Source organism: Peromyscus eremicus, chromosome 13 (assembly GCF_949786415.1).
Source record: "Peromyscus eremicus chromosome 13, PerEre_H2_v1, whole genome shotgun sequence".
In the NCBI taxonomy this organism is placed as follows: domain Eukaryota; kingdom Metazoa; phylum Chordata; class Mammalia; order Rodentia; family Cricetidae; genus Peromyscus; species Peromyscus eremicus.
This window is the reverse complement of record NC_081429.1, coordinates 3,234,093-3,252,395: the sequence shown is the minus strand read 5'-3', so window position 1 is coordinate 3,252,395 and position 18,303 is coordinate 3,234,093. Positions and strand designations below refer to the sequence as shown.

The 18,303-nt window shown below is 51.3% G+C and overlaps 1 protein-coding gene and 1 non-coding gene across 2 annotated transcripts in view; both read right to left on the bottom strand.

Annotated features, from left to right (window-relative positions):
- The window catches only part of Efhd1 (EF-hand domain family member D1), a 56,723-nt gene extending 48,923 nt beyond the window's left edge, over window positions 1-7,800 (bottom strand). Inside the window, exon 1 of the mRNA XM_059277981.1 lies at window positions 7,383-7,800. Coding sequence (XP_059133964.1) covers window positions 7,383-7,687 — 305 coding nt within the window. The 5' untranslated portion in view covers window positions 7,688-7,800. The remainder of the gene's footprint in view (window positions 1-7,382) is intronic.
- A 10,130-nt stretch (window positions 7,801-17,930) lies between these two features.
- LOC131923760 (U6 spliceosomal RNA) lies at window positions 17,931-18,042 on the bottom strand. The gene has a single exon (XR_009382690.1). It is a non-coding gene; the product is annotated as a U6 spliceosomal RNA (small nuclear RNA).
- Window positions 18,043-18,303: the final 261 nt, after the last annotated feature.

Genomic DNA, 18,303 nt, shown 5'->3' with positions numbered 1-18,303 from the left:
GTTCGAGGCCAGCCTGGTCTACAGACTAAGTTCCAAGACAGCCAGGGCTACACAGAGAAATTGTCTCAAAAAACCAAAACCAAAACCAAAACCAAACCAAACAAACAAACAGAGCAAACCGTACACACACACACACACACACAAGGTAGGTAGGCATACAAGAATCATGGTACATTATCTCACTAAAGGGATCCTGAGGGATACAGTTGGGGTTACTTCTCTTTCCTCACTAACAGAAACCCCACCACAGGCCACAGGAAAGGGGAGCTCCTCCAGCTTGGCAAAACCCATTATAATGCCACTTTTGCCTGGGTGGTCCCTGGTCTGGATGGACCCAGGATGCAGTGCTAGCTTCTGAGGTGACAAGGGGCTGCTTAAGGGACACAGCAGCTACCACCCAGCTGTGACTTCCCTGTCACAGAAACCCTTCAGGCTTTAAAAACTGTTCTCACCTCTCCATTTTAAAGTACCATCCTTCAAATCCCATACGATATGATGCAGAGGAGACGAGAGAGAGAGAGAGAGAGAGAGAGAGAGAGAGAGAGAGAGAGAGAGAGAGAGAGAGAGAGAGAGATGGGAAACAAGGGAGGGGGGAGAGAGAACTGTCAGTCAGTCATCTTTCTGCTAGAGACCAGCCTGGAGCTACTTCCCAGGGATTCAGGCCAGTCCTGGGTTCTCTTGCCTCTCCCTCAAGTCAAGATGGTTAAATGTACAAAATGTACGAACCCAGTGAGATAAGAATACTTCAAATCCAAGGTGAGTTTCTACTCTTCCTATCGTGTGTGTGTGTGTGTGTGTGTGTGTGTGTGTGTGTGTGTGTGTGTGTGTGTATCTGTGTGTGCTTGCACTGGGGACCGAGCCCAGGGCCTCAAGCGTGCTGACTATAAATAGTCTACCAATGAGCTGTGCTCTGGCTCCCATCTGCCCTATGGCAAGAACCAATTCACACGAAAGCTTAAAATGCCCAGATGTGGGCACCTCCCTCCAGCTGCCTTAAGAGGACCCACTTCACTTCCATGAAAATTCTCAATCTGGAAGAGTTGAGAGAGTAGCACCACAGTGGAGGGTATGACTGACATGCACAAGCCCCAAGTTCTAGCTCCAGAACCAAAACTAAGAAAGAAGGAAAATCCAATCATCCATACTGCACACTCTTTTCTTCCTCCTCCTAGGCTGACTAAGGAGGGAGAAAAAGTGGGGAGGGAGAGGGAAATCCACGATTTCAGTGGTCGGTGGTGTCCTGGCAATGGGGAATGTGGCCTTGGCAGGGCATCATGATATCTGCATTTCAGATTCTTAATAAACAGCAACTTTCCTATCGGCTAACACTCCCCTTCCCACCCTCTCTTTGGGGAGTTGAAACACAAGCTCTCGGCGCTGTGCTGGAGAGGTACCACAGCTGCATGTTGAGCTGCTGTGCCTGGGCCCTGCCTGCAGCTGGTTGTCCCCATTACCTCCCAGTGCCAGGGGCCTCTGGAGCAGCCAGGCTAATTAAAGTCCTCTCCAGCCCTGACTGCACAGCCAGCTGATCGCATTTCAGCCGTGTCCACACACTACAGGGTCAGTTTCTTCTGGGCCCTTCTCACCCTTCCTTTGAAATCAGGCCACTCTTCTGGCTCCAGCGATTCAGTGACACACTTACACGCTTGGAAACAGAGAGGCAACAGCCCTGGCCAGGCTGCTGACGCCTCTGGCTTCCCACACTCGTTAGAAAGTTGTCTTTCTTCTCCAGCACTCCATTTAGAACTCAGGACACTTGACACCTACTCCAAGAACCCAGCAAGCTCCCAGGCTGGGGACCATCCCCTCCCTCCACACTTTTAAAGCTTTGAAAAAAAACGTAAGGAACCCCTTGGCCAAGTCATTTAAAACAGGAAAACCAAATATAAAAGACCAAGGAGTATTTTTGCTGTGTCTAGGTGAATCTATCTAGCCTGGCTTCCTTACAAAGAGTGGGTGTGCTTTGTGCACGCTGATCTAATCAAGTCACACCCTGCAAGGGGCCCGGGGAGAGAGGGCGACATCAGAATGCACATCTAGAAACTACTGAAAAGTGAAATTCTGGCAAGGCCAGCTGAAGCCAGAGCACTCCTGGCACAGATGGGGCCGGGCTCCGCTGGATCGCTTTGCTACAAGAGACTGGGTTTTGAGAAGGCTAGTCCATGGGGAGGGGGCTGGGGCTGCAGGAGCACCGCGATGAGATTCCCACCTTCCTAACTCTCACTCCTAAATCTGAGGGCTGAGGGGCTTGTCTCATTCACTTTCCTTTGTTAAGCAGAATCCCCTTCCCCCCACATCCCATCCATTCAAACCTTGCAACGTGGCCTTGGCTGGAAATAGGGTCTTTGCAGAGGTAATACATTAAATTAAGATAAGGTTATGCTAGATTAGGGTAGCCCGGAATCCAGTGCCTGGGAGCCTCATGAGAATGCCATGTGAAGACGGACAGACAGACAGACAGACACACACACACACACACACACACACACAGAGAGAGAGAGAGAGAGAGAGAGAGAGAGAGAGAGAGAGAGAGAGAGAGAGAGAGAGAGAGAGACCAAGTGACAGGGACAGAGAAAGATAGACACTGAGAGAGACAGAAAGACAGACAGACGGAGATAGGAGGCAGGAAGATTCTGTCTGTGGCCAGCAGGGCAGGCAGGGTTCATCCAGCACCTGCACTGCAGGCTTCTGGCTTCCAGAGCTATGAAGAATAAAGTGTGCCTGTTTTCAGCCACCCAGGGTACGGAACCGAGTTCTGGAAGCCTCAGGGAAGCGGGACACTGAGCCAGAGATCCGCCCACTGACCCCCGGAGGACCAGACCACCACAACACAGCTCAAAGAGCAGGCTATCTCTGGGTGTGGTGCTGTGGGCCAGCGGTCCATTCACAGTGAGACCCTGCCACAAATGACCGGAAGAGGAAAGACAGACAACTGAGCAAAAGCCCCTCGGGGTCAGATACCTTTGACTTGGTGAAGTGTATCGTTAAACAAGAAGGGTAGTGCAAATTTTCATGGGGACAAAATGACAGTCATGTAATCATCTAAAAATCTGAGAGTAATCCCAGCACGTAGAATGAGGCAGGAGGATTGCTTTGAGTTCAAGGCTAGCCTGGGATACAGACTGAGATGCTACTTCCAAAAGCCAAAATAATAATAATAAGCAATAAATACGACTTGAAAGTCAGTGGCTGAAACCAACAAGCATCAGTGAACTGCTCCCCACACACCACAGGACAGAAGGGGACTCAAACACAAGGAACGCTTAAACTGGCTGCCCAGAGGAACTCTCCTGGAGAGTAGAGGAAGGGCCAGGTTTGAACCTCAGAGTCCTGATGGCAGTTATGCTCCTCACAACCTCCCAGAGAGGTTGGTCAGCCGGAAGGAAAAGGTAGAAAGCCATGCCACAGGAGACAGGCCGGTACACACTGTGTTTGGTTTTTGTTGGTTTGTATTAGCATACTGCTTTGCGGGGAGAGGGATGGCCTGGTAAGGGGACCTGAACTTGCCCCAGCAGACCAGGCTCTCAGGGTCAGGAAAGCAGAGAGGAGTTGATTAGAATGCACTGGTCTCCAGGAGAGTCTGGGTCGCAGGAGACCCAGGCTTTCTGCCGAGTTCCTTGTCTGGCCCAAAGCTAAAGTCAAGGCAGCACTCTGTGGGCAAAGTGTGGCGCTTAGAGGACACGTGGGTGTTCAGGAGGACCTGGGCAGTTTTATATGACTTTTAAAAGTCATGCAGAAGGATAGGGGTGTGGCTTAGTTGGGTTTGTGTATGCGAGGCGAGTACTTTACCAACTAAGCCACAGCCCTGGTACTACATGAAAGGATATGGTGGTATAAGCCTGTAGTCATGGCACTCAGGAGCTAGAGGCAGGAGGATCAGAAGTTCAAAGTCAAACTTGGCTACATGGTGAGTTCAAGACTAGCCTAAGATACATGAAATCCTGTATCAGAGAAAAGAAAAAGTATAGGGCCAAAGTGGCACACACCTCTGATTTCAACACTTGTAAAGCTGAGGCCTTAAGTTCCAGGCCAGCCTGGTTATATAGTAAAAACCTGTCTCAATAAATAAAATTAAGCCATGCAGGACTGTAGGCAGAGGAAAAGGAGTACTAACCAGCCTACAGGACAGGTGACATGGCCAGGTCAGTGCAGATCTACAAATCACCAAGCCCCAGTGGCTTCGACAGAAGGGCAGCAGAGGGCGCAGGGCCTGCCCTTGCCTGGGTAAGGGCAGCAGAGCACAGGCACACACCTGTACGTGTGTACAAACACCAGTTGATGGAATAGACGGAGAAGGACTGAGAGCCAGCTGGCCACCCAGAGGCAAGGAGGCAGAGCAGCTGGGCAGATGTGACCACAGGCACCTCTGGACCCTTCAGAAAATGTTGTGTTCATTCACTGCTGGTCGGAGCTTCATATCTCCCTGGGACAGCAGGCCAGATGAGAGCTAAAACCAGAGTTCATTAGGAGCATCTAGACAGCAAATCTCCACACTGGGGTCCCTGACTGTCGGAGCGGGGAAGGGGGGGATGGAGTTCCTGCTGCCTCAGGGATAGAAGACCCAGCAGAAGCACCCATGGGAAAACGAACTGAGTGGGGGACAGTGACTTTATTACTGAGTCTCATGGACATTTAGAAGGTCTGAGCTGAGCAACCCCTGTTTCTATTAGGCACGGGGAGCCTGAGGTGGATAGGGACAGCTGGTGGGAAGGCCCGAGGCTAGTCCTGGCCAGTGAGAGCAATGAATTCACCCTGTGCACAGCTCCTGGCTAAGAGGCAATAACAAACAATAGTAAATACACACACACACACACACACACACACACACACACACACACCCCTAAAAAGGGCACATAAAGGTGACTATGACTACTCTTCCTCACTGGACTTTTCTAGAGCAGCTGTGACCCTACTTCTGCCACTGGAAGGAGCCACCTGAGAATAAGGACAGAAAAGAAAAAGGAAAAAGGAAGCTGGCTTTAGAAAAAAAGAAATGTCTTCTAAACGAGAAATGTAGTGGTAGCACACGCCTTTAATCCCAGCACTTGGGAGGCAGAGGCAGGTGGATCTCTGTGAGTTCCAGACCAGCCTGGTCTACAGAGCGAGTTCTAGAACAGTCAAGGCTACACAGAGAAACTCTGTCTCAAGGAAACAAAACAAAACAAGAAGGTACTGGGCTGGTACCTTGTATGCAAATAATTTCAATAGCTAGAAGCCCAGCCTGAACTTAGAGAGTGAGGCCCCCTGTGAGAGAGAAGGGAACATTGTGGACCAGGAGCTAGCCAGCCTCAGCTACATAGTAAATTTGAGGCTGGCTTGGGCTATGTAAGACCCTAACTCAAAGAACAAGAAGCGGAGGAGATGGTGGGAAGAAAAGACAAATGAACCACTGCTGACCACATCATCACCCAAGTTTCCCAGATCCAGCCTCACCTGAAGCTGGCCCAGATAACTCCTAAGTTAACATTTGTTAATGCTAAGTTTTACTGCAAGTGGTAAAAGCTCTAACCTAGCATTCGGGCGGACAGTACAGCTCTGTAGAAATGCCCTGCACAGTTTGGGCTGCCGCTTCTCCCGGAACACCAGTCACACACTGCCTTGCCCTTAGCTTGATGCTGGGCCAGTGCCTGGTCTTTGCCAGTGCTAGCACGGCTGGGTCCCAAAGACCTCCCGACTGGATGGACTTTATTCCTCTTAGGCAGCCCACTAACAAACTTAACCTTCCAAAGAGTGTTTCCCAGTAAAAACAAATGGAGCTGGAGAGACTTCAGCGCAAGGTGAAGATAAATCTGCCAGGACTGTGGAGGGATTGCCACGCTGGGAACATCCAGGCTAGAGCAGCCCTTTCCGTGAAACGCAAAACGCAAAGTAAATCACTGTGGTCCCTGTCAAGCCACTGTCTGTTCCTTCGCTCATTCTTTAGTCCCAACTCCACCTTCCTGGGCTGCCCAAACTGAATCCAGAAAACAGTGGCTGGGAGCCAGGCACTGAGAAATCGAGGTGTCAGAGGCGGTGAGTACTGCAGGTGTGGGCTCTGCAGACCTCGGAGCAAGCGAGCAAGCGTGAGTAGTGGAGGAGGTGCTCGCCACAGAGCCTCTAAATAGAGCCTCCTTGCGGAGGGCAAACACATTCCAAGCGCTTTTAAAGACGCCCAAGCATGACCTGGCCAGTGGCCTTCGCCCCCCCCCCCCAGCCATTTTTCCGGTCTCGGCCCAATTCTGGAAATAATATTAATAGCTTGGTGGCATTTTCGGTGTACAGACTACTTTGTGACCTTAAAAGGCAAAGGTCGGGCCGGCGAGATGGCTCAGCTGGTAAAGACGCTTGCTACCAGCTCTGACCACCTGAGTTCGATCCCAACACCTGCATGGTTGAGGGAGAGAACTGATTCTCACATACTGTCCTCTGACCTCCACGAGTGTGCACTTCCTCACACATACACACTCACAGTAAATAAATAAATGTGGTTTTTTTGGGTTTTTTTTTTTTTTTTTGTTTTTTTTTAGACAGGGTGTCACTATGCAGCCATGGCTGGCCTCGAATTCACAGAGATCGCCTGCCTCTGTTTCCCAAATCCAAATGTTGGGATTAAATCCGAGAGTCACCACACCTCGCTTACTGCTTCCCTGTTTCTAGTGGGGAAATGAGGCCAGAGACGAGACCTCTCACGTGACAGGCTACCCATTGGGTCTCTGTATGCCCTCCTCTTCTGATGGGTGATCAGATGGGTGATAGGATGACGCCACCAGCAGCCACCATCCTAGTGACTAGTAGCAGGAATCAGTCCCCAGCCAGCAACCCAACCGGCTGGAAGGGGTAACCGAGTAGGAAAGGCCCTCAGGAGGCTCCTGGCCCCAAAAGGGATGCCCGTGTCTCTCGAGTTGAAATCAACCAAGTTCTCAGCCTTGGCTCATCCCTCAGACCCGGTGCGGGAGACTAGGATTAACTATCACCTTTGTTTTAAAAGATAACAGGACAATCCTGCTAATTTCTCCCTGAGGGATAAAGTTAAGGCTGGCAGGTGAGGTGCGCCCTGGGGTTGCTTCCTCGAAGGTGCTCAGAGCAAATATCTGGACCTGTGTGGGTGGAGGGGGACGGGTGAGTGAGTGGAGCGGGCAGGGAATTCCAAGGAGGGGGCTTTAGTGGGAACTTCGGAGCTGTGCCTGGGAAAGAGAGCTCCCAACTCTCAGATCCCTGGCCAGGCTAGGTCCCTGATCGCGCGCAATGAACTCCTGTGCGCAAGATCTGGCTACACTGGGCCAGATGCTCACTGCACCCCTGGACCTCTGCACCTCCTCCCAGCACCATCCCACTCGCAGCGCGGCCGCCCCTCGCCCTGTCCCAGACCTCCCGTTCCTCGGAGGCGCAGGGCGAGCGCTCACATTTTGAACATGCTCTCCAGATCCCTGAGGAGGCGGCGGCTGAACTCCGGGAACTCGGTGTAGGGGTTGAAGACCTTGCTGCGGCGGGACCGCGCTGCGCCCTGGTGGATGTCCAGCCTGCGGTTCAGCTGGGCGCTCAGCTCCGAATCCGCGCTGGCCATGGGCGCCCGGGCAGGCGGTTCAGGCTCCTGGTCCCCCGCCGGGGCAGCGTAGGGTGCAGGCTGGGGGACGCCGTGGTTGGTCTCGGCCAACGCCTCTAGTCTCAATCGGCGCTGCAGCTTGCGGGCCAGCTCCTCGCTGGACATGGTGGCGGGTGATGATGGTGGAGCTGAGATGGGCGATCCGGCACCGGGACGCAGAGGGTTGCGCGCTCTTTTGTGGGCTCGTGGCTTTGTGACGCTCGGCGGTGTCGCTCGGGACCCGGCGGTTGGGTAAAACCGCGGGTGGGCGGGGCGGGCAGGGCGGAGCTGCGGCTTTAAGGAGGCGCGGGAGCAGCAGGACTGCCTGCTGGACAGGGGACGAGCGGGTGTCTGTGCGTCCTAGGGGTCGCGTCTGCCTAATCCTCCCCGAGGCTGGGCACTGGAGGCCGACCCGTCCCTCAGTCCAAACATGGACCCTAAAATCAACTCTGATCTTGCCTCCAGCATCCACCCTCGGGGAACTGAGGGACCTCGTAGTCCCAGGGGACCAGCAGCAAAGCTAAGGAGTTAAGTTTGGCAACCGTTCAGGCAGTTCCATGCTCTTCCAGAAGCGCTCCAGCCAGGGAGCTCGCGGCCTGGGACCCGCTGAGACCGGAGAACTGGGCGCGCCTGGTGACCTCCGCGCGTCCCCACGTGTGCAGGGGGCAGGCGTCGTGCTGAGGCCCTGGAGTAGCAGATGCCCCAGGCAGTGCGGGGCTGCTTCTCAGGTAGCACTGAAACGTTTCCACAGCAAACTAAAAATACTAAACAAAAAAAAAATAATAATAATAATAAACAAATTGAGAAAAAAAATTCCTGATTCCCGGGAGATAAGAGACCAATGCCGTAAGCATCTTAGTTTATCCCCCCCCCACAAACACTTTTTTTTAAATGTGAGGGCCACCACTGTGGAGGAAAGAAGAGGCTCGAAAATAAATAAGGCAACTTTTAAAACAAGAGATTGAAGTAAAAACAAGCAGCGCCGTCATTCTCCCTAAGGAAGGGTGGTGAGGACTGGCCTTACGTCAGCCAAGCGTGGAGAAAGAGCTTGTAAACACCGCAGTGGTTGACTGGGGACCAGCTCCGCTCGGACCCTTGTGGTCTGAAGGCTGGGATGTGTCTGTGATGAGCCGGGGGCGGCGGCATCTGCTTTCAAAAGGGATGACTTGGTAGCATGTGCATCTTTGGGACCAAGGGCGGGGTGGCGGGGTGGCGGGGTGGGGTGGGGGGTGTAATTCAGAGCCTGCCTGTGCTCTGATGAAAATGTAATTCGATTAGCTGGGCGTAGGGGATACACGCTTATAATCCCAGCACTCAGAAGGCTGAGACAAGAGAATTCCAGGGCCAGAAGCCAGCCTGAGGTTCATAGCAAGACCCTCTGTTTCAAAACAAAGCCAAAAAAAAAAAAAAAAAAAAAAAAAAAAAAAAATACTGGAGGGAGGTATGGCTCAGTGCAGAGTCCCAATGCTTAGTGTGAAGGAGGCTCTGATTCAATCTCTAGCACACACACAAAGTAAAATATGTTTCTTTTTTAAAGCTGTTCAAGAAAATAAACGTACTTTTCCTGGGCATGGCTACTCATGCCTGTGATTCCAGCACTTGGAAGGCTGAGGCAGGAGGATCATAGCACCCTGGACCATACTTACAGAGTTAAGACTCTCTGCCTCAAAAACCAAACCAAATCAAAACAAAACAGTTATTGGGGAAGTAGTAACCATAAGGGGTTCAGTTCAGTAGCAGACCTTTATACTTGTCATGAAAGAGAACCTAGGTTCAAGCTGGAGTGTGTGTGTGTGTGTGTGTGTGTGTGTGTGTGTGTGTGTGTGTTTAAAATGCTATTAGGGGTCCAGCAAGATGGGCCTAGTAGATAAAGGCGTGTTATGTGATAACACTTTTCCTGGGGAGACAAAACATACTACTCACCCCAGATAAGGAAACCCTCTGCAGACCGGGTATCATCAAAGTCCAACTTGGTGAACCAACAAGTTTGACTGGGATTACTTACAGGAATGTGGGTGAGGGGTGACTCACAGGAGCAGAAATGACTCAAAGACAGCTGCATCACCACAGCCCACCCCAGCATGAGTGACAGCTCACGGAGCTGGGAAACGGAAGGACAGAAGGACGCTGCACAGCCTGCAGGCAGTTCAGCTGGCTGGAGAGTGTCCTTTCCAAGTGACTGTTCTCAGCCTCTTCCAGCAGCTCAGCAGGCTGGAGAGCGTCCTTTCCAAGTGACTGTTCTCAGCCTCTTCCAGCAGCTCAGCAGGCTGGAGAGCGTCCTTTCCAAGTGACTGTTCTCAGCCTCTTCCAGCAGCTCAGCTGGTCTCAGGCTCTGTTAGGGTCCGAGAGAAATCTCATAAAAGACCATCAGTCATGTATGCAAACAACAAGAGCGTTTATTATTTCCAACATGTTGGGGTGGCCAATGGCGACCCCCAGAAAAGTTCACAGGCTCCTTTTAAGCAGGGTTAGGGGAATTCCAGGGAGGAGGGGCTAGCCTGGGGGCTGATTGGTGGGAGGCTCCAGTGGTTAAGGACTTCCTAGTGGCAGGATAGGGAAAGCTATCTTTAGCTAACAAGGCTATGGGGCACCTGCTGAGCCAGCAGAAGGTTATGGGGCACCTGCTGATTGATTGCCCCTGAGCTGTGGTCTCCCTGAGAACTGCTGGCTCAGCTCCAGCCAGTTCCAATAAACGGAAACCGAGGCCTGGTCCCTGGCAGGGCTGTTAGAAACCTGTCATGGATCTGCTCTGGCTCCCAGCCCTCTCAACTCCTCTTGGCAGCTTTTCTCCTCTGAGAGTTTACTCCAGCAGGGAGTGGCCTAGTGAATCTAGTCAGTTTCAGGGAGTTCTTGAAACTCTTTTGTTGTTGTTTACCTCCTGGCTTAAGGAGCTCCCATGCAGGATGGGGTGTTTGCAGTAAAGTCTGACAACCTGAGTTCCATCTCTATGACCCATCTTGTGGAAGGAGAGAACTGAATCCAGAAAGTTTTCCTCTGACCCTTACACATGTCCACCATGGCAAGCACGCACTCACCTACCCACATATATACACAAAGTGAATATCTATATATCTATATCAATATATATCAATATATATATATATATATATATATATATATATATATATATATTGAGACACAGTCTCACTGTGTAGTTCTGGTTGCCCTATAACTTACTGTGTAGACCAGGCTGGCTTCAAACTCACAGAAGCTGTCTGCCTCTGCCTCCTGAATACTGGATCAAAGTGTTCAACACCACGATCAAAAAGCTACTAGGCAAGGCTGGAGAGATGGTTCAGTGGTTAAGAGCACTAGCTCTTCTTCCTGGGGTCCCTGGTCCAGTTCTCAGCACCCACATTGAGTAGCTCATACCCACCTATAATTCCAGTTCCAGGGAATCGGACACTATCTGGTCTCCTCGGGTACCTCCCCCCCCCCATACATACATTGGAACCTACAGCTACACAGTCATGCACACTCTTAAAAAAAAAAAAGTTGAAATAAATAAATAAAGGCTCCGAGGAAGCATCCTCTGGTATCTTGGAGGTGACATTTCAGTAATGACCGGTGGAAGTGCGGGGGCCTAAAGGGCTGTGGGCTCACAACACCAGTCATGTGGTTGGCATCAAATTCTCCCCTTCATTGCCAGCACACTGTCCCTCACACTTGCATCCTGTCGCTGCCAGCTCGCCAAACTTGCACCTGTGATGATGCTCCTGGCACAGTCCCTGAGGTCCAGAGCTGGCGCAGCTGTGGGAGAATCCTCTGAAAACTCCACCCGAAAATGTGGAAGCAAAAGTCTGGGGGCTCTGATGCCTCAGACCTCCCAGGCCAGGCCAGCAGGCTCCAACTCCCCAGGATGCAACCCTCCTGGGACCTCTAGGCTCTGGTCACCCACAGCTATGATTTGGGGGACAGGCCAGAGCCTAGGGACCACAAGGACATACCAAGGATGCAGCCTAGGGCAGACATAGATTACCTGGGTGATGTCAGCTGTCTGTGACTTACAAAGCCAGGAGACTCTGGCATGATACTGAAAGAAGAATGTGGGGAAAAAATTTTTGTGGCATGGTCTTGCTGTGTAGCACAGACTGGCTTCAAACCTGCCTCAGTCTCCCAGGTGTGGAGATTACACATGTGCACCACCCCAGCTGGTGTCTTAGGTTTCTATTGCTGTAATAAAGACACCACCAACAAAAGCAATTTGGGGAGGGAGGGTTTATTTGGTTTATGTGTCCTACCACAGTCCATCATTGGGGGAAACCAAGGTAGGCACTGAATTAAAGCAGGAACCTGGAGGCAGGAACTGAATCAGAGGCCATGGAGGAGTGTTGCTACCAGCTGCTCCCAAAGGCCACCTGCTCACCAGCGGCACAACCCCCAGCAATCTGGGCTCTCCCACATCAGTCGTTAATCCAGAAAATGCCCTGCAGACTTCCCCACAGGCAATCTGATAGAAGCATTTTCTCAGTTGAGGTTCCTCTTCCCAGGTAACTCTAGCCTGTGTCAAGTTCACAAGAACATAACCAGGACAGAGTAAACAATGCCCTTTCTTGTACCTCACCTGACACAGCCCTCCCACAGCCTGGCATGGCTGCAGGAAGGTCCCACCCCACTGTGCAGCCATTCCTCAGAACCCTCCTCTCTGCTCCCACATACCCATCCTCAACCCTGCTAATCAGCTCTGAGTGCCAGCCCCAGGGCAGCTCAATTCTCCCCACCCCCATTCCTCCCCTGAACCAGGTTTTCCCAGGTGATGGTACCTTCATTTTCAGGAACTTAACCCTCTGCCCTCCTGCATGCAACACTGGTGGACGGTCAGGTCATCCAACAGAAAGAAGAGGTGGGGCTTTTGTTTTTTAAATTTACTTTACTTTTGATTTTTTTTTTTTTTTTGAGACAGTGTCTCATATAGCCCAGGCTGGGCCTTGAACTTACTATGTAGCTGAGGCTGGCCTTGAATGCTTGTTGTTCTGACTTCACTTTCTAAGTGCTTGGATGACAGATGTGCTCCATCGTGCTCTGCAAAGTATGTTAAACTTTCTAGTAGCCAACTTAAACAAAATATGTAAAAGAAGGTCTGAGCTGGGCGGTGGTGGCACATGCCTTTAATCCCAGCGCTAGGGAGGCAGAGGCAGGTGGATCTCTGTGAGTTCAAGGCCAGCCTGGGCTACAGAGCGAGATCCAGGACAGGCACCAAAACTACACAGAGAAACCCTGTCTCGAAACAGAGAGAAAGAGAGAGAGAGAGAGGGTCTGAATGTGGTTAGTAGCTAAGTGCTTGCTTAGCACACACAAGGTCCTGAGCATACCTCCAAGACCTCCGGCAACTCTCTTTCTCACACACACACACACACACACACACACACACACACACACACACTCACACACACAGAGATGAAAATAATTTTAATATATTTTATTAAATCCAATACGTGCCAAATAGTATCATCCCAACATGTGAGCAATATTAAAAATATCAGTAAGTATTTTATATTATCTTCCTTCCCCACTAAGATTTGCAATGTGGAGTATAGGCTGTGAATCCGTTCAGTGGGGGTTGGGGAGGGGTACAGCCGGTAAGGGCAGAGCACTGGCAGCTCTTCCAGGGGACCATGTCAGGTGGCCTGTCACTCATCTCCAGGGGGATCTCTGCCCTCCGAGCGCAGCTGTATCACAGGCTAGCCTCACACAGACACACATATACACATAATATATAAATAAAAATAGCTTTAAAAAAAAGTAGCTCAGTGGTGGAGACTGAGAGCATGCACCAGGCTCTGGGTCTGAGCCCCAGCAAGTGTGTGTGTGTGTGTGTGGGGGTGCTAGAGTGTATTTTACAATTAAGGCTATTTCAGGTGACACTAGCCAGTTCCCAGGGCTCAATAGCTATGTGGAACAGGTGGCAGGCTTGTGAACTCGGGCCTACAACATGGGTACTCTAGGTCTAGGGCATCTAGGAGGTAGTTGCTTCTCTCACTGTTCCCGCTGCCAACCCTCACTGGGAATGTGTTAGTGCTTTCCCAGTCTCTGCTGTGTCCTCTGGACCCTGTCACTCCAGCAGTGTGCAGATCCACCCACATCTACCCAGTGTTCTGTGGATCCCTAGACCTGAGTGGGGGAAAAAATGCAAGTGGCGTCATTGCTCCAGACACTGTGCCATTGAAGTCTGGGGCCCTGGCCACAGGAAGCTCGTAAGAGTGGGTGGAGCTCTCCTTCAGAGTGGACTAGTCCAAAGTTGAAAGGTTTGCGTAGTGTTAGGCGTATGCTGACAGAGTTTCTTTTAGAGGTCTGGGGATACCACACTTCATTCAATCCCCCAAATTCTTTGCCTCAAAAATAAATACTGCTCAGTGGTCGAGCATTAGTCTGGCAAAGTCCATATACTGCGAACAGCCACAGCATCACCACCACCAACCAGTGTGGAGGTCCTGTAATTCCTGCCTCCACCCGTCCTCTCTATCCTAGCTCTTCCCTTTAGACACAGAACAAGGACTTCTCCATCGTGGCCACATGATGCTCTAAACTCGGTTCTTGTCACTTTGCGGCCATGTGTCCTTGAATGAGTGCTTGAACTCTCTGAGCTCCAGTTTGCTCCTCTGCCCAGCAGAGACAATGCCAGGGCCTTGGAGGGCGGAGTGTGATGGGACGCATGACAATTGCTTCCTGCTCAGCACACATCCGCTATCGAACCCACAACGGTGGACGGGCACAGGGACTTGCAGGGGGTGGGTAAGCAAGCAGCTCCAGCCCCAGGGCTTTCTGCCCTCAGCTGTAGGCACTAAGCCAAGCTGGAGGTGGGGAGAGTTTAGGACCTTCGCCACATTCCTGCCATGCAGAAGAGGAGGAAGCTCAGCCCTTGGGCTCTCTAAAGCCTGAACCAGGGAGAGTGGTTTGGAGACACCAGGGAATCCCCGTGCCTTGGGTTTTGAAAACTCCTGGTCTCTGCAGCTTCTCTACCCACTCCAAAGTTGTTGTGCACCTTAGCTCTTAGCTCCATGCATCTCTGAGTTAAGCCACGCCCACGTTGAAAGGTTCCCCCTGCCCCCCAGTTTTTCCTACCCTGCCTGTCCTGGAACTCAGTCTGCAGACCAGGCTGGTCTCGAACTAACAGAGATCCTCCTGCTTCTGCCTCCCGAGGGCTGGGCTTAAAGGTGTGTGCCATATCTGGCAACCCAGTAATTTCCAAATTCTCTTTGGTGGACTAGTACAGTGGTGAGAGGTTTGGAGCGTGTGTTAACACCCTTCTCCCATAGTCTAGTCATCACGTGGTCAGGAAAAATAGCCTCAGAACAAATTCTGGTAAAAAGACAGCTTTGGTTTGGTTTTTGAGACAGGGTTCTGTCTGGCCTCAAACTCAAGACTTTCCCACCTATGCATCCTGAGTGCTGGGATGAGGGGTCTGAGTCACACCCTGCCTGGCTTTCTTGCCTTATTATGCTCAGCATCGAACAATTAGAAGGTCTGGGGGTGCAGCCAGGAAGCACAACCCCCTGGGGGTTTATATATTCTCCAGTAATGTATAAACACAGAGGGTCAGGAGTTCAAGGTCGTCCTAGGTAACACAGCAAGTTCAGGCCTGAACTACAAAATACAACAAACAAAATCCGTAAACCCTCTTAAGTCAGTGGCTTGAAAGAGTGCCATTAAAGACCAAATTAGGAGGGCCCAGTATGGAAGAAGGGAGGAGACACCCTCCGAAGGTAGCTACGTCCGAGAGACTGCGTGCTCTCAAGCGAAGGGTGGACCCAAGCTCCTTCTTCTCCCTTTGCCTCCTGGTGGATTGCTGCAGACCCCCAAACGACGGGGCCAGCTGACCATGGCTGCAACCTCAGATGACTGTCTAGAAAGGTGACCAGCACACCACAGCACGCCCACCCCCACTCCCCGTGTGTGTGTGTGTGTGTGTGTGTGTGTGTGTGTGTGTGTGTGATCTAGGGCTTCAGGGATACCAGGCAAACACTTTTTCAGTGAGCTGACCTTCAGGTCCTTCCTGGCCTGCTTCCTTCCTTTCTTTCTCCCCTCCCTTTCTTTTTTTCCCTCCTCTCTCCCTCTCTCCCTCCTTTCCTTTTTTTCCCCCCTGAGACAAGGTTTCTCTGTGTAACAGCCCTGGCTGTCCTGGATCTCACTCTATAGCCCAGGCTGGCCTTGAACTCACAGAGATCCGCCTGCTTCTGCCTCCTGAGTGCTGGGATTAAAGGTGTGCGCCACCACCTCCTGGCCCTTCCTTCCCTTTTAAATACAGAGTTTTATTATGTAGCCCAGATGACCTCAAACTTTGATCCTCTTGCCTCAGCTTTCTGAGGCCTGAGATTACGGGTGTGAGCTCCCATGCTCAGATTCAATGTTTTTTTAAAATGGTGGTAACGTTGCTATCTAAACCATCGGATGCACCAGCCATCGTGGCTCGTGCCTATAATCCCAGCACCTGGGAGGCTGAGATCGGAGGTCAGGAGTTCAAGATCATTCTGAGATACACAGCACGTTTGGAGCCCACCTAGGCTCCATGAGACTCTTCCCCCAAAAACGTACTTTTAAAACCAACAATCCCTTGCCCTCTTCCCCAGCCCCTGGCAACTGATCTTCCACACTGTCTCTAGGAATTTGGCTCATCTAAGTTCCTCACACAGGTAGACTCCAACAGCGCCTGTCCACTGAGTGTCTGGCTAGTTTCTCTGAGCTGAGGTCGCCATGGTTCTCCCTGTTGTAGCCTGTGTCAAGGCTCCTTTTTCTCTAAGGATGGTGATAATGCCGCTGTGTGTGTAGAGCGGGTTTTGTTGGTCCAGGAGTCTATCTACCCACAGAGTGCCTTCCTTCTGTCGGCTGTTGAGAAGAGGTCACCATAGAGTGTCCCGTCCCCCCCCCCCCTCTCTCTCTCTCTCTCTCGTGTGTGTGTGTGTGTGTGTGTGTGTGTGTGTGTGTGTGTGTGTGTGTTAAGCCACACCAGTTGCCTGGAAGGATGCTGTACCTCAATAAAAGTTTATGAAAAGAAAATGACCATGCTATTAAAAGAAACTGTGTCATTCAGCAAAGCATTGCTTCAAAGACTTGGGACATACAGACTATCAGAGGCCCCCACAGCCTCTTCTCAGAGAAAAAGAAATCTGCTTTATGCCTGACAGCACCACCCAGGGCCAAATCTAGACCAACAGGACTGGGCATGGCCAGACGGGCGCAGGCAAGCTGCAGCAGGGACCTCCATCTCTTTAAATACAAAGCCTAAGCCTGGAGCGGCCCATGGCTGTGGCTACGTGAGACTATCTCAGACACACACAAACCAACAAACACCCTCGAGGACTAAAGCAGAAGATGGACTGGTGAACACAGGTGACACCAGCCTTCACCCGGATGTGCATCTGTCCAAAGCTGCACACGGTGTTGCATCTATTGCATGTGTAACAATACCACAGCACACACATCTAGCTCGGCCTACAGGTGAAGAGGGTGGTGTGAAGACCGGGCTCTTAGGCTAGGGTTGAAGGCTTCCTTTAGACGGTAGGAAACCTGCGTCTCTCACTGAAGCCCACGCAGTTAATTGTTTATTTTGAATAACTGAGACAACAGAGAAGGGAATGGAAATGGCTTAGTGGTGAAGAGCACTAGCTGGCCTCGCAGTGGTCATGGCTTTGCTTCTCATCCCATGTCAGGCAGCTCACAACTGCCTGCAACACCAGCTCTGTGGGAATCCACCGTCTCTGACCTCTATGCTCTCTCTCTCTCTCTCTCTCTCTCTCTCTCTCTCTCTCTCTCTCTCACACACACACACACACACACACACACACACACCCTCTGCTGGACCACAGGCAGGACTTCTACAAGGAGGCCAGGGAAAACCACTGCATACCAAAGGGACCAGGACAGCCCCAGAGGACACAGAGACCCTTGAGCTGACAAGTTGGCAAGAGTGAGCCTCCCACCCTTCTGTATAAGCAGGGTCAGGGCAGACACACCTTTCTGCCTCTGGCTGTGCATGTCCGACTTGGTTCCTTCCTATGGACAAGCAGCAGCTTCCTGCTGGGTGGACATACCACAGCTAGTTGACTGTTCATGGTGAACACGGGCGCTGTTTTTGGTTTGGCCTGCGACTAGTAAGCTGCTGTGAGAATTGGTGTTTGTGACTTTGTGTGGACACACGCTTCATTCACGCTGTTAGTTATTGCGAGTGGGATAGCAAATGTTTTAAATATTCTGCTTCAGTTTTTAAGACGGTCCCACTTGCCCATGTATAAACGTTTCAGAGGTTTGTAGCTGTTCAAAGCAGGGGTGTTGGGTTCACGGTCTCGTTGTGCTTGTCTAGTGGTGTCGGAGACCAAACCAGGGCTTTAATACTAGACAAGTGCTCTGAGCCCCACCCCTAGCCTCTTTTTTTTAAAATACGGATCACTTCACAAACTTTTGTGTTATCCTTGTGCAGGGGCCACACAGGGCCCTTGATCTTCTGTGTTGTTCCAATTTTAGTATATGTGCTGTGGGGAGAACACTGCTTTTGCTGAGGGTATCTTGCTATGTGACCCAAGCTGCAGCAAATTCTTCTTCCTCAACATGAGATTTCTTCTACCTCTACTCCTCTACCTCCTGAGAGCTAGGGTTACAGTGTGTCATCATGGCCAGTTTATGTCCTCTGGGGAGTCAAAGCCAGGGCTTTGTTCATACCAGGCAAGTTCTCTAACAACTGAGCCGCACCCCCAGCCTCACTGTGGTTTTAAACAGCATTTCTCCAGTGACCAGTGACGCTGGTTGGT